General features: G+C 49.2%; 1 protein-coding gene across 1 annotated transcript in view; it reads right to left on the bottom strand.

Moving 5' to 3' along the window:
* Positions 1-15,775, bottom strand: part of NDFIP1 (Nedd4 family interacting protein 1) — a 77,626-nt gene that overhangs the window by 25,497 nt on the left and 36,354 nt on the right. The window contains exons 2-4 of the mRNA XM_075344588.1: positions 15,674-15,761; positions 4,667-4,797; positions 2,839-2,926 (exon numbers count right to left, since the gene is read on the bottom strand). Coding sequence (XP_075200703.1) covers positions 2,839-2,926; positions 4,667-4,797; positions 15,674-15,761 — 307 coding nt within the window. The remainder of the gene's footprint in view (positions 1-2,838; positions 2,927-4,666; positions 4,798-15,673; positions 15,762-15,775) is intronic.

Below are 15,775 nucleotides of genomic sequence, written 5' to 3'. Positions count from 1 at the left end.
AAATCCAAATAAATCCGCAGGTTTTCCGCAACAAAATCCACGGGTCCATTGTCCCGTGGGCACATAGCCTTACATTGTCAGTCTTACATTGTCAAGGCATTTTCACAAAAGTCTGCCATTATTCTATGTGACTGCAGAGTTGTGAATCCTAACGTGTAGCATGCGCTGTCCACATTCTGCGGTGCCCGAGATCGAGCACTCATGTGAGCACAATTACACAATATGCATGCTCCCGGCCACATTCCAACTAGACATGAGCGGTCTCACTCCATACAAGTGTATTAAGTAAGGCCACGCACGTCTAGTCAGAATGTGATTGAAAGTATGCATACTGCTCAATCTCGCCATGTGCACCGGAGAATCTGGACAGCGCACACTGCACGTTAGGATTCACAACTCTGCAGTCACATAGCATAACTGCAGACTTTCTTGATAAGCCGGGAAAACTCTTTTAGTGGAAACAGTTATTTCCTAAACAGGCGTCAGGAGAGGTGACAGGACAAGACGGGAGATGTAATTTATATTTACTATTGGCTTTTTATTCCTTCTGAGACTTTGGACAAGCATCTATTTGCCATGATGGCCATGCGTCCAGATGCTGAGACCCCGCTGATGTCACCAAAGTTGGGTGACGTCACTTGCGGATTTTCCCCACACTGACTGCTACAAGACGTATTACATTTTCTGCCTCACATTTAACACACAAACCTTTATAACCTCTCCCCACTACGCCTATTTTTGGTTTGTTTTGGGGGTTTTGCGCTTTTATTTTTTCCTCCATAGCTATTTTATTTTTCTATTGTCCCCTGTGTTTTGGGAGACAAGCTGCAGTTTTGAATGCCACCATCTATTCTTATACAATGGACTGAAAAGTTTGAAAAACTTCCAAAAAATGGTGAAAAATAGTTATTTTTGAGGTTATATTTTCACAATAAAAAAACCAATGACCAGATCTATAAAGGATCCATGACTTTTCCATGTTTCAGCTGATGGGCCCGTGTGAGGCTTATTCTTGGATATAAGCTGACTTTTTTATATTATATTGTGGTATAAACAATGTTTTGATCACTTTTCTCTTTTGAGGGGAGCTGCGATCCTTATTTAACCCCTTCAGCCCCGGGGCACTTTCCGTTTTTGCGTTTTTGTTTTTTGCTCCCCTTCTTCCGAGAGCCGTAACTTTTTTATTTTTCCGTCAATCTTGCCATGTGAGGGCTTGTTTTTTGCGGGACAAGTTGTACTTTTAAATGAAACCATAAGTTTTACCATATGGTGTACTGGAAAGCAGCAAAAAAATTCCAAGTGTGGAAAAATTGCAAAAAAAAGTGTGATGGCACAATAGTTTTTGGGATGTTTTATTCACGGTGTTCACTATATGGTCAAACTAATGTGTGGGTATGATGCCTGAGGTCGGTGTGAGTTTGTAGACACCAAACATGTATAGGTTTACTTGTATCTAAGGGGTTAAAAAAAATTCACAAGCTTATCCAATAAAAGTGGCGTACGTTTTGCGCCATTTCCCGAAACCCGTAGAGTTCTCATTTTTTGGGATCTATGGCTCAGTGACGGCTTATTTTTTGCGTCTCGAGCTGATGTTTCTAATGGTAGCATTTTTGCGCAGATGCTACGTTTTGATCGCCTGTTATTGCATTTTGCGTAAAACTTGCGGCGACCAAAAAACGTAATTTTGGCGTTTGGTAAACGGTGTAGTGGCAAAAAAATTCCAATCAGATTAATTGATTTTATATTTTGATAGATCGGGCATTTCTGAACGCGGCGATACCAAATATGTGTATATTTTATTTATTTTTTTAACCCTTTAATTTTCAATGGGGGGAAAGGGGGGTGATTTGAACTTTTAGGTTTTTTGTTTTTTTTTTTAATTTTTTAAAACTTTTTTTTACTTTTTTTATTTTATTTTACTAGTCCCCCTAGGGGGCTATAGCGATCAGCAATCCGATTGCTGATCGCTATCTGCTGATCACAGCTATACCGGTGTAAACAGCATAAATAGTCACTTTCTTTTTTCCTCTGCTCCGTGCCGAGGAAAAACGAAAGTGAAACTTAGTAGCAGCAGGCGTCATCACATGACCTTGTGCTACTATGGCAACCACCGAACGTCACGTGATCACTCACGTGACGTCCGGAGGGGGCAGCGGTAAGTAAAAAACATGACCGCGCGCATATAGATCTCGCTGCCAGACTTTGGCAGCGAGATCTAAGGGGTTAATGTTCCGGGTGGAATGCGATTCCACTCGGAACATGTAGGCACACATGTCAGCTGTTGAAAACAGCTGATGTGTGCCGATCCACGCCGCCTGCCCGCGGCAGGGGGCGGGGCTTACCGGGACACGATCCATGACGGAAAGATCCGTCCATGGTCGTGAAGGGGTTAAGGGAGATTCAAATTTTTTACTTTTACTTTTTAACTTTTTGGGGTTTTTTTTTACTGGACTTGAACCAGCACTGACCATCTGATTGCTTTTTCTATGTACTGCAATACCGCATTAGTGCAGTCTATCACAAAAACCACAGTCAGTCAGTTGTGAACCACGTGCCGTGGTTTGTCTTCACAGAAGTGGACTTCAACCGGGTCCCAACTGCCATGGCAATCCATCAGAGTTGGGTGGAGGGAGGTGTAATGGGCGCCCAGGAAGTATCACGTGCCTAAAGTTCCTCTGTCGGAGACAGACAGGGGCAGATCAAGCATTAAACAGCAGCGAGCGGAGCACAGGCGGCATCTGCCCCCCAACAGGTGACAAACACATTACAAGTGTGGAATGGCTTAGAGCAATAAAATGCAAGGAGCATGGCATAGGACATCTCAATCTACATACTTACTGAAAAATGTGAGCATAAAAATTCCATCGTTTCCTATCCTTAGTTGGTCTGCATCATCAAAATCATCCCGCGCCACAAAATCGTCATCCTGCCAGATATAGAAAGTAACTTATTAGAACAAGACAGTAACCCAAGGAAGAAGTCTTCACTATCAATATAACACATTACAGCTATGTGCACACTGTGCGCTTCTGGGTGCAGTTTGGTCACAAATCTGCATGCCTATCCCAATGCCAGCAGAGTCCCTGTGAATCCTGAAGTGTTGTGCACAGTTACTTATTTTTCCCTTGAAGAGTTGGTGCAGAAAATAAACTGCAGCACAGCAATTATTGTAGCATTTTTGCCTGTGTTTTCTCCACCCCAAATGCATGAAAAATGCAAGGAAGAAACGCATGCATTTTTTTGCATCAAAAACGCACCGAAAATTTCTGAAACCAATACTCAGCGTGTGCACATAGCCTAGAACTATAGGAGAAAACGGAAGAAAATGCTTGAATTTGCAAGAATGAACATGGCACAACTGCTACAGCTATGAAAGTGGTGCGTGGCATTATATGGTGTGCAGCTCCCTAGGAGCACTGGACATCTTTTCCTTCATCAAAGGGATGTTGGGCAACATAAATACAGAATAGCGCTCACAGAAATCTATGTTTCAGCCTAAGAAATCAGCTAGGCTCAGGAAAAGCTAGGCAATGGCAGGATAGTTACCTCTGGCTTCTCAGTGCTCAGTTCGGCTTAGTTTAAAGGTCTCCCCTACAAACAAACAGGTGAAAAAGCTAGCAAAGCTAGGAGATAAGAAGCCGGAGGGAGTAACCCTGCAGAGAATCAAAACTGTCTTAGACTACTCTCACCGTGCCGGACTAGTTTCTCCATCTGCTTTTCCTTTGAAACATCCCAGTGTTTCAGAGTAAGGCCATAGTCAAACGTGGAAATGGCTAGTGCACAACTCACGCGAGTCTCACATGGCATCACCCGGCACGTCATGACGCTCTCCGGACATGAGCGTCTCAGCTGCAAAGAAATACATGCAGCCGACCCGCTCCTGTCAGGAGAGAAGCTGGCTGTGCCGGGTGATGTGATGCAAGTCACTCGCAAGTGTGTTTCCAGGCTTACAGATACTGTAGTTTTTTGTAACCTCTGTGATTTATCCTGCCAATATTTCAGACTAACAGATTCACCTTAAAGGGAACCGGTCATGTGTTAAAATGCTATTAACCTGAAGATATGGGGTTAATCTGTACGTTAATAGTGTACTGATCCAGCTAGCAGCCGGAATTTAGATCCCAGCTGCCGAAGGAAATTAACTTTATTCCTCCCGCCAGCATTCAGCTTCCAGTCATAAAGGTGGTGCTGGCATGGGTTAAGTCACCGCTCTGTGTACAGTGAGTGGCGGCTGTAACCGCACCCGTGGCACTGACTGACAGCCAGCTCCGCATTAGTTAGCTGTCAGTCAGTGCCGAGGACGTTGTTACAGCCTCCACTCACTATACACAGAGCGGTGACTGAACCCGTTCCAGCACTACCTCTATGTCTGGAAGCTGAACACTGCCGGGAGGAATTAAAGCTCAATTCCTCCTGGAAGCAGGGCTCTAAATGCCGGCTGCTAGCTGGTTAAGTTCGCTATTAACTTGCAGATTAACCCCATACCTGCAGGAGTGTCCCTAAAGCATTCTCAAGGCTACCTATATAAAAGGCCAGTCATTTTATAATAATCATCTAGCCCATGTTTAGCTTTTCTTAGCCACTCCCTTTACTCTATACCATGAAGAACAGCCAAAATTCCAAGAATTGAGGTCAGTAAAATAAAGTATTAAACTTGAAGACTTACTCTTCCAGGAACCAAGGGTATTGTGGCTTCTGCTTTACTCCTTTCTGCTTCATCATAACTGGGGAGTGATGTTGCCACATTGTATGACGGTGGTTTTGGAAATCCTGGCTCATCTTTATAGTCAAAAAACGCTGTAATCAAAGAAAATGGAAAATATTCTGATGAAGAAAAAACGTAACAAATATTCTCAAAATGCACACTTTAGTAAATACATGCCTAGAGATAAGGAGATACAGTATCAGATTTATGCACGTTTTGGTAAATATTTTATTATATCTTTCACGGCACAACACTGAAGATGACACTGTGATACAATGTCAAGTAATCCGTGTAAAGCTTGTATAACTGTGTAAATTTGGTGTGCCCTCTAAATAACTCAACACACAGCCATTAATGTCTAAACCACTGGCAACAAAATTGAGTCCATTCCCAAAGTGAAAATGGCCAAATTGGGCCCAAAGTGTCAAGATTTTATGAAGTCACCATTATTTTCAAGCCTTGCCTTAACTCTCTTGGGCATTCACTAAAGCTTCACAGGAGACACTGGATCCTCTTCCACTACTCCATGATGACATCACGGAGCTGATGGATGATAGAGACCTTGCCCTCCTCCACCTTCTGATTGAGGATGCCCTACATATGCTCATTAGCAGGGTTGGCGTCAGCACCCGGCACACCTGGGCAAGTGTCAGTGCCCTGTACAGACGGGGTGGGGATGAGGCACCAGCTGTCGGCAGGAGGTCACCACCTTTTTTGAGCCCCCCCTGGGCAGATTCCCAGGTACTGCAGTGCTCGGGCCAGCAGCCACATTTTGTTGGTTGCGGGCCTTTTAAAACCACAAAGCATGAGCATGCAGCATTCATTACTGAACTCTGAGTGCACATGCGTTGCAGGACGGGGTTCATCCGTGGATAGAGTTAGCACGCAATGCATTCTGGTTCCACACAAAGTATATGTATGCCTCCAACATCCCCAGTATGTGTATCCCACCCACTGGCCCAAGAAAAATGTTTGTCCCCCAATAGCCCCCGTAATGCCCCAGTGATGTCTAGGCGCCCCAGTGGTGTATTTACCACCAGACCCTTTTGTAATTTATATACTGTAGCCCCCATGTCTCCTGTTATGTATATATAACAGTCTCAGTGTGCACTGTATGGCTATGTCTAATAGCAGTGTCACTGCCAGGCCAGCACACAAACAGAATTAAAGGAGCAGTGCCGGCCTGGCAGCGTTACTGCTAGAAGACACAGCAGCACAGTGCACGGTGTAAAGTAACGGCCATCAAGCAGCGTGCCCTGCCACGTGCCTGGGAGGAGCTGGACAGGAGACAAGTGGAAAGGTGAGCAAGGCTGCTGCTCTGCCATATTAATAATATCTCTAATGTGTTTGTGTGCGCATGTATTATGTGTATATCTATCTAAGTCATTGTATATGACTGTTTATATGTATTTTTGTGAGTTTTTCTTAGGATGATAAGAAGGGGAATCGGGTTGTATTCCGTGCTATTTACCACTCCAAAAATAATGCTTGATTAATGTCTTTTTTATTGTCATGCACAGGTCTACGTGTTTCAGGAGTACTCCTGAAACGCGTAGTCCTTTGCATAAAAAAACCCCCAAAAAGAAGGGAATTTTGTTTACTTACCGTAAATTCCTTTTCTTCTAGCTCTAATTGGGAGACCCAGACAATTGGGTGTATAGGCTATGCCTCCGGAGGCCGCACAAAGTATTACACTCAAAAGTGTTAAGCCCCTCCCCTTCTGCCTATACACCCCCCGTGCTCCCACGGGCTCCTCAGTTTTGGTGCAAAAGCAAGAAGGAGGAAAAAGAATTATAAACTGGTTAAAAGTAACTTCAATCCGAAGGAATATCGGAGAACTGAAACCATTCAACATGAACAACATGTGTACACAAAAAAACAGGGGCGGGCGCTGGGTCTCCCAATTAGAGCTAGAAGAAAAGGAATTTACGGTAAGTAAACAAAATTCCCCCCTTCTTTGTCGCTCTATTGGGAGACCCAGACAATTGGGACGTCCAAAAGCAGTCCCTGGGTGGGTAAAATAATACCTCATAATAGAGCCGTAAAACGGCCTCTTCCTACAGGTGGGCAACCGCCGCCTGAAGGACTCGTCTACCTAGGCTGGCATCCGCCGAAGCATAGGTATGCACCTGATAGTGCTTCGTGAAAGTGTGCAGGCTCGACCAGGTAGCCGCCTGACACACCTGCTGAGCCGTAGCCTGGTGCCTCAAAGCCCAGGACGCGCCCACGGCTCTGGTAGAATGGGCCTTCAGCCCTGAGGGAACCGGAAGCCCAGCAGAACGGTAGGCTTCGATAATTGGCTCCTTGATCCACCGAGCCAGGGTTGATTTGGAAGCCTGTGACCCTTTACGCTGGCCAGCGACAAGGACAAAGAGTGCATCCGAGCGGCGCAGGGGCGCCGTACGAGAAATGTAGAGTCTGAGTGCTCTCACCCAATCTAACAAGTGCCAATCCTTTTCACATTGGTGAACTGGATGAGGATAAAAAGAAGGTAAGGAGATATCCTGATTAAGATGAAAGGAGGATACCACCTTAGGGAGAAAATCCGGAACCGGACGTAGAACCACCTTGTCCTGGTGAAACACCAAGAAAGGGGCTTTGCACGACAATGCTGCTAGCTCAGACACTCTCCGAAGAGAAGTGACTGCTACTAGAAAAACCACTTTCTGCGAAAGTCGTGAGAGGGAAATATCTCTCATTGGCTCGAATGGTGGTTTCTGAAGAACCATCAGAACCCTGTTGAGATCCCAGGGTTCTAACGGCCGCTTGTAAGGAGGAACGATGTGACAAACCCCCTGCAGGAACGTGCGTACCTGTGGAAGCCTGGCTAGGCGCTTCTGGAAAAACACAGAGAACGCTGAGACTTGTCCCTTAAGGGAGCCGAGCGACAAACCCTTTTCCAGTCCAGATTGAAGGAAGGACAGAAAAGTGGTCAAGTCAAAAGGCCAGGGAGAAAAACCCTGAGCAGAGCACCACGACAGGAAAATTTTCCACGTCCTGTGGTAGATCTTGGCGGACGTTGGTTTCCTAGCCTGTCTCATAGTGGCAATGACGTCTTGAGATAACCCTGAAGACGCTAGGGTCCAGGACTCAATAGCCACACAGTCAGGTTGAGGGCCGCAGAATTCAGATGGAAAAAAAAAACGGCCCTCGAGATAGCAAGTCTGTTCGGTCTGGTAGTGTCCACGGTTGGCCGACCGTGAGATGCCACAGATCCGGGTACCACGACCTCCTTGGCCAGCCTGGAGCGACGAGGATGGCGCGGCGGCAGTCGGTCCTGATCTTGCGTAACACTCTGGGCAACAGTGCCAGCGGAGGAAACACATAAGGGAGCTGAAACTGCGACCATCCTGAACTAAGGCGTCTGCCGCCAGAGCTCTGGGATCTTGAGACCGTGCCATGAACACTGGTACCTTGTTGTTGTGCCGGGACGCCATGAGGTCGACGTCCGGCACCCCCCAGCAGCAACGGATCTCCTGAAACACGTCCGTGTGAAGGGACCATTCCCCTGCGTCCATGCCCTGGCAACTGAGATAATCTGCTTCCCAGTTTTCCACGCCTGGGATGTGAACTGCGGATATGGTGGATGCCGTGGCTTCCACCCACATCAAAATCCGCCGGACTTCCTGGAAGGCTTGCCGGCTGCGTGTGCCGCCTTGGTGGTTGATGTATGCCACCGCTGTGGAATTGTCCGACTGAATTCGGATCTGCTTGCCCTCCAGCCACTGCTGGAACGCTTTCTGGGCAAGATACACTGCCCGTATTTCCAGAACGTTGATCTGAAGCGAGGACTCTTGCTGGGTCCACGTACCCTGAGCCCTGTGGTGGGGAAAAAACCGCTCCCCACCCTGACAGACTCGCGTCCGTCGTGACTACTTCCCAGGATGGGGGTAGGAAGGATTTCCCCTTCGATAACGAAGTGGGAAGAAGCCACCACCGAAGGGAAGCTTTGGTCGCCTGAGAGAGGGAGACGGTCCTGTCGAGGGACGACGGCTTCCTGTCCCATTTGCGTAGGATGTCCCATTGAAGGGGACGCAGGTGAAACTGCGAGAAAGGGACTGCCTCCATTGCTGCCACCATCTTCCCCAGGAAGTGCATGAGGCGCCTCAAGGGGTGTGACTGGCCTTGAAGGAGAGATTGTACCCCTTTCTGTAGTGCCTACTGCTTGAACAGCGTAAGCTTCACTATCGCTGAGAGGGTATGAAACTCCATGCCAAGATATGTCAGCGATTGGGCCGGTGTCATATTTGACTTTGGAAAATTGATGATCCACCCGACACCCTGGAGAGTCTCCAGGGAAGCGTCGAGGATGCGTTGGCATGCCTCTTGAGAGGGTGCCTTGATCAGCATCCAAGTACGGGATCACCGAGTGACCCTGCGAGTGTAGGAGCGCTACTACAGTAGCCATAACCTTGGTAAAAACCCGTGGGGCTGTTGCCAGGCCGAACGGCAGTGCCACGAATTGCAGGTGTTCGTTTCCTATGGCGAAGCGCAAGAAGCGCTGGGCTCTGGAGCAATCGGTACGTGGAGATAAGCATCTTTGATATCGATCGATGCAAGGAAATCTCCTTGGGACATTGAGGCGATGACGGAGCGGAGGGATTCCATCCTGAACCGTCTGGTTTTACATGTTTGTTGAGCAGTTTCAGGTCCAGTACCGGGCGGAAAGACCCGTCCTCCTTTGGGACCACAAACAAGATGGAGTAAAAACCGTGGCTCAGTTGCTGAAGAGGAACCGGGATCACCACTCCTTCTGCCTTCAGAGTGCACAGCGCCTGCAGAAGAGCCTCGGCTCGCTAGGGAGGCGGGAATGACCTGAAGAATCGAGTCGGGGGACGGGAGGTGAACTCAATCTTGTAACAGTGAGACAGAATGTCTCTCACCCAGCGGTCTTTTATTTGTGGCAGCCAGGTGTCGCAAAAGCGGGAGAGCCTGCCACCGACCGAGGATGCTACTAGAGGAGGTCGAAGTCATGAGGAAGCCGCTTTGTTAGCGGCGCCTCCGGTGGCCTTTTAAGGACGTGACTTAGACCGCCATGCCTGAGAGTTCCTTTGTTCTTTCTGAGACCTTTTGGACGAGGAGAATTGGGACCTGCCCCGCCCTGAAAGGACCGAAACCTCGACTGCCCTCTCCTCTGTTGGGGTATGTCCTGTTTGGACTGGGGTAAGGATGTATCCTTTCCCTTGGATTGTGTGATGATTTCATCCAGACGCTCGCCAAACAGCCTGTCGCCAGAAATTGGCAAACTGGTTAAGCGCTTTTTTGGAAGCAGAATCTGCCTTCCATTCCCGTAGCCACAAGGCCCTGCGGAGTACCACCGAATTGGCGGCCGCGACCGCCGTACGGCTCGCAGAGTCCAGGACAGCAATAATAGCGTAAGACGCAATTGCCGAGGTCTGGGTGGTAATGGGTGCCACTTGTGGCGCGGCCGTGCATGTGGCTGCTTCAATTTGCGCTTGACCTGCTGAGATAGCTTGTAGCGCCCATACGGCTGCGAATGCTGGGGCAAAAGAAGCTCCGATAGCTTCATAGATGGATTTCAACCAGAGCTCCATCTGCCTGTCAGTGGCATCCTTGAGCGAGGCCCCCTCTTCCACTGCAAGTATGGATCTAGCCGCCAGTCTGGAGATTGGAGGATCCACTTTGGGACACTGAGTCCAACCTTTAACCACGTCAGGGGGAAAAGGATAACGTGTATCCTTAAGGCGCTTAGAAAACCGTTTATCTGGACAAGCATGATGAATCTGGACTGCCTCTCTGAATCAGAGTGGTCCAGAAACATACTCGGTGTAAGAGAAGCTGACTCCTCCGCCGGAGGAGCTGAGGGAGAAATATCCAGCATTTGATCGATGGACGCAATAAGAACGTTCACTATGGCGTCCCCGTCTGGGGTATTAAGATTGAGAGCGCCCTCAGGATCAGAATCCTGATCCGCTGTCTCCGCATCATCAACCAGAGATTCCCCCCGCTGAGACCCTGAACAATATGATGTCGAGGGAAATTCTAAGCGAGCCCGCTTAGTCGGTCTGGGGCTGGGGTCTAAGTCAGAACCCTCAGTCTGGGATGTATGAGATACCCCGGGAGGACATTGTTGGTCCAACTGAGGGGGGCCAGGGAACAATGATTCAACAGAGTCCCTTTGCTGAGATACCGGCCTGGACTGCAAGGCTTCTAGTATCTTAGTCATAGTCTCAGAGAGTTTTGCAAACTCCGTCCCCATCACTAGGCCAGTGTCAACAGGTGGCTCCCCCTGGGCCCCTCTTAGCAGAGGCCCTGGCTGAAGAAGTGTCACAGGGGTCGAACATTGCACACAATGAGGGTCAATGGAACCTGCCGGCAGCTGGGTCGTACAAGCGACGCAGGCAGCATAATAAGCCTGTGCTTTGGCACCCCTGCCTTTTGTGGGCGCCATGCTATTGTTTTCCCTGAGTAACACACTAGGGTATATAGCCAGAATGAACTGTGCTCATACAGTGTAAAATATATACTATAAACAAATAATGTATCAATACACTACAGCACCATGGGGCTAGCACCACAGGTGCTGCTTACCATCCGCCTAAAGCGGTTATGAGGCCACCAGAGACCATGTCTGGGTCTCCCAGGGTTAATCCCTCTCTGCAGCGTCGGAGGAGCTGACAGGAATGGCTGCGGCGTCCTGACGAGAGGAGGGAGCCGTGGGCGTGGCCGAGGTGCTCACACTGTGCACAGTGAGGGGGGTGGAGTATGGAAATCATACTCCAGCCCTCAGTGCTGCTCGTTCCGTGCAGCGTCCCGCCCTTCCCCTGCCTGTCAGGGCTGAGGGCGGGAGAAAGGGAAACTAGGCCGCAAGCAAGCCGGGGACTCGAGTATACGCGTGGCCGCCGTAAAAGCGCGGCCGACGCCGAAGTCCCCGGCGAACTACAAGTCCCAGCCGCGCCGCAGTTTCCCATGGCAGCGGCGGTTAGCGCGGTAGCCCCTACATATAAACACACTCAGCGACGCTGAGTGTGTAATGGCACAGTTTAACCCGGTCAGCGCCGCGGTCCCCGGTGCACTAGCACACCCAGCAAAGCTGAGGTGTTGCCGTGCGCGGTCCCCACAGGGATACAGAGTACCTTCACGTAGCAGGGCCATGTCCCTGAACTGTACCCGGCTCCTATCCAGCAGGCTCCACAGGAGTTGTGGATGAAGCACGGTCTCAGTGCCTGGAGACCGATAGGATCCCACTTCACCCAGAGCCCTGAGGGGGATGGGGAAGGAAAGCAGCATGTGGGCTCCAGCCTCTGTACCCGCAATGGATACCTCAACCTTAACAACACCGCCGACAAGAGTGGGGTGAGAAGGGAGCATGCTGGGGGCCCTATATGGGCCCACTTTTCTTCCAACCGACATAGTCAGCAGCTGCTGCTGACTAATCTGTGGAGCTGTGCTGTGCGTGTCTGACCTCCTTCGCACAAAGCAAAAAACTGAGGAGCCCGTGGGAGCACGGGGGGTGTATAGGCAGAAGGGGAGGGGCTTAACACTTTTGAGTGTAATACTTTGTGCGGCCTCCGGAGGCATAGCCTATACACCCAATTGTCTGGGTCTCCCAATAGAGCGACAAAGAAAACAAAAACATTAATCAAGCATTATTTCTGGAGTGGTAAATAGCGCGGAATACAACCCGATTCCCCTTCTCATCAGCCTATTACTAAGCTCGGGGCTGCAGCTTTTTTACCAGCAACTACATGCGATTCTAGGGGTTGTGACTGGCACAACTCCTATAGGTGTTTTTTACCTTTCATTACCGGTTGGTTTTATTGGGTATTGTGCTTCTTTTTCCACAGCTTTTACCATTATTGTGAGTTTTTCTTAAAATATGTATATGTACATATGCCTGTATGTGTATCACTGCATGTGCATGTCTGCGTGTACATGGGGAACACAGCCTCTTTCCACCCTGCTCAGAAGGGATTAGCTCTGGAGACATGCTTGGCCAGTCCAGCACCTTTAACCTCAGTTTCTTTAGTAAGGTAGTGGTCATCTTAAAGGTATGTTTGGGGTCGTTATGTTGGAATACTGTCCTGCGGCTCAGTTTCCATAGGGAGGAGATCATGCTCTGCTTCAGTTTGTTATAGTACATGGCACATGTTGGCATTCATGGTTCCTTCAACGAACTGTAGCTCCCCACAGCTGGCAGAACTCATGCAGCCCCAAACCATGACACTCCCATGACCATGCTTGACTATAGGCAAGACACACTTGTCTTTGTACTCCTCATCTGGTTGCCACCACACACGCTTTAACCATCTAAAGCAAATATGTTTTATCTTGGTCTCAGAGCACAGGACATACTTCCAGTAATCCATGCCCTTAGTCTGTTTGTCTTCAGCAGTTTGGTGTCTTTTCTGTGCATTATCTTTAGCAAAGGCTTCCTTCTGGGATGAAAGCCATGCATACAAATTTGATGCAGTGTGCAGCATATGGTGTTAGCACTGATAGGCTAACCCCCCTACTCCTTTAATCTCTGCAGCAATGCTGGCAGAACTCATGTCTATTTAGAAAAGGTAACCTCTAGATCGGACGGTGCACTCAACCTCTTGGGCTGACCATAGCAAGGCCTGTTTTGAATGAAACCTGTCTTGTTAAACCGCTGTATGGTCTTGGCCACTCTGCTGCAGCTCAGCTTCAGGGTGTTAGTACCGTATTTTTCGGACTATAAGACGCACCGGACTATAAGACGCACCCTGGTTTTAGAGGAGGAAAATGGGAAAATAAAACTTTAAGCAAAAAATGTGGTCATGACACACTGTTATGGGGCGAGGATCTGCTGCTGACACTGTTATGGGGGTAATGTCCCCAAATTCTCTACTAAGGTACCCCATCCTGGTAATGATCCTCCTGCCTTGTATATGATCCTGCTATAAACCCCCATCCATCCTGTTCACATATCCCCCCCCCCATCCAGCCTGTTCACATACCCCCCCCCATCCAGCCTGTTCACATACCCCCCCCATCCAGCCTGTTCACATACCCCCCCCATCCAGCCTGTTCACATACCCCCCCAATCCAGCCTGTTCACATACCCCCCCCATCCAGCCTGTTCACATAACCCCCCCCCATCCAGCCTGTTCACATAACCCCCCCCCCCCATCCAGCCTGTTCACATCCCCCCCCCATCCAGCCTGTTCACATACACCCCCCCCCCCATCCAGCCTGTTCACATACCCCCCCCCCCATCCAGCCTGTTCACATACCCCCCCCATCCAGCCTGTTCACATACCCCCCCCATCCAGCCTGTTCACATACCCCCCCATCCAGCCTGTTCACATACCCCCCCATCCAGCCTGTTCACATACCCCCCCCATCCAGCCTGTTCACATACCCCCCCCATCCAGCCTGTTCACATACCCCCCCCATCCAGCCTGTTCACATACCCCCCCCATCCAGCCTGTTCACATACCCCTCCTGCTCATATACTCCCATCCTGCTATATGCCCCCATCGTGCTCATATACCATCCTGGTATATGGCCTGTATCCTATAGCACAGAGAAAAAAAATAAACGTTTATACTCACCTTTTCCTCACTCCCTGCAGCACCGATCACATCTTCCTCTCTGGCACGCTGATCTGTGTGTGTGGAGCCGTTCCCCTGCTGCATCGCGATGTCTTCCTGTCTGTGCCGATCAGCTGACCGGCTCAGCACAGATCAGCTGACCGGCTCAGCACAGATCAGCTGACCGGCTCAGCACAGATCAGCTGACCGGCTCAGCACAGATCAGCTGACCGGCTCAGCACAGATCAGCTGACCGGCTCAGCACAGATCAGCTGACCGGCTCAGCACAGATCAGCTGACCGGCACAGCACAGATCAGCTGACCGGCACAGCACAGATCAGCTGACCGGCACAGACAGGAAGACATCGTGTGCAGCAGGGGGGGCGGCTCCACACACGGGGACGGGTGAGTGTACTGATTCACTGCACCCCGCGCTGGTAATGACGCGCGGGGAGCAGTGAATACAGCCGCACATGATCACTCCAGGCTGTAATTGCCAGGGGTGATCATGCGGCCGGCTCTTTGCTATGCACGCGTCCCCGCTCGTCCTCCCGCCCACCTGTCAGTGCCGGCTTCAGCGCTGAGAGATGGCCGGGAGGATGGGCGTGCATATGTAATGAGCGGGCCCACGTAGTCACGGCAGGCGCTGCTGCTGCCTGCTCGTGCCCCCGATGACCCGCAGCACCCTCATTCCCAGCCGCAGCCCTATAGTCAGACCATAAGACGCACCCCCAACTTTCCCCCAACACTTGGGGGAAAAAAAGTGCGTCTTATGGTCCGAAAAATACGGTAATTTACTTATAGCTGAGGCCATATTTACATAGAGTAACAATTATTTTTTCAGAGCCTCAGAATTTTTTCCTATGATGTCCCATAATGAACTTCCAGTGACCAGTAAGAGCGTGTGCTCCACATTCACACCTCAAATCTGTAACACTAATGAGTCACATGACCCTGAGGAGGGAAAATGGCTAATTGAGCAAATTTGCCCATTTTCACTTGCGGGTGGGTGTACTCACATTTATTGCCAGCAGTTTAGACATTAATAGCTGTGTTGAGTTATTTAGAGGGCACATTAAATTTACACTGTTATACAAGCTGTACACTGACACTGTACATTGTATCAGTGTCATATCTTCAATGTAGTCCCATGAAAAGATAGTTGGGGGTCTTAGACCCACCTATTACATGTTTAAGAAAGCTCCTGTGAATATGTAATACATATGGATAAGCCACTTTAATAAGTTAATCAAGTCTATATGGCTTATAAAAAGAAACCCCCAGCTATGGAAACTTGGGTTACAACTGACAATACTATCTTCCTTGTGGCCGTCAGATAAGATCAGTAACATATGACTGGTCTGAGAGCGGTGCTTGTACTGATACTAATGTGTATGTTTCTGCTTTACATTTTTAACATGTTTCCTATAATGGAACATAATGAATTCACCTGCGTTGTCTCCAGCGATGCTGCTGTATGGAGGGGGAGCGTCTGACGCAGCCTGGGGACTTTCTACGGGTTCTTCTTCATTCTGTAACTGTGATTAGAAAC

This window comes from Anomaloglossus baeobatrachus, chromosome 4 (assembly GCF_048569485.1).
Source record: "Anomaloglossus baeobatrachus isolate aAnoBae1 chromosome 4, aAnoBae1.hap1, whole genome shotgun sequence".
NCBI classification, from domain to species: domain Eukaryota; kingdom Metazoa; phylum Chordata; class Amphibia; order Anura; family Aromobatidae; genus Anomaloglossus; species Anomaloglossus baeobatrachus.
Note: the sequence above shows the minus strand (reverse complement) of the source record. Positions and strands in the feature narration are given on the sequence as shown.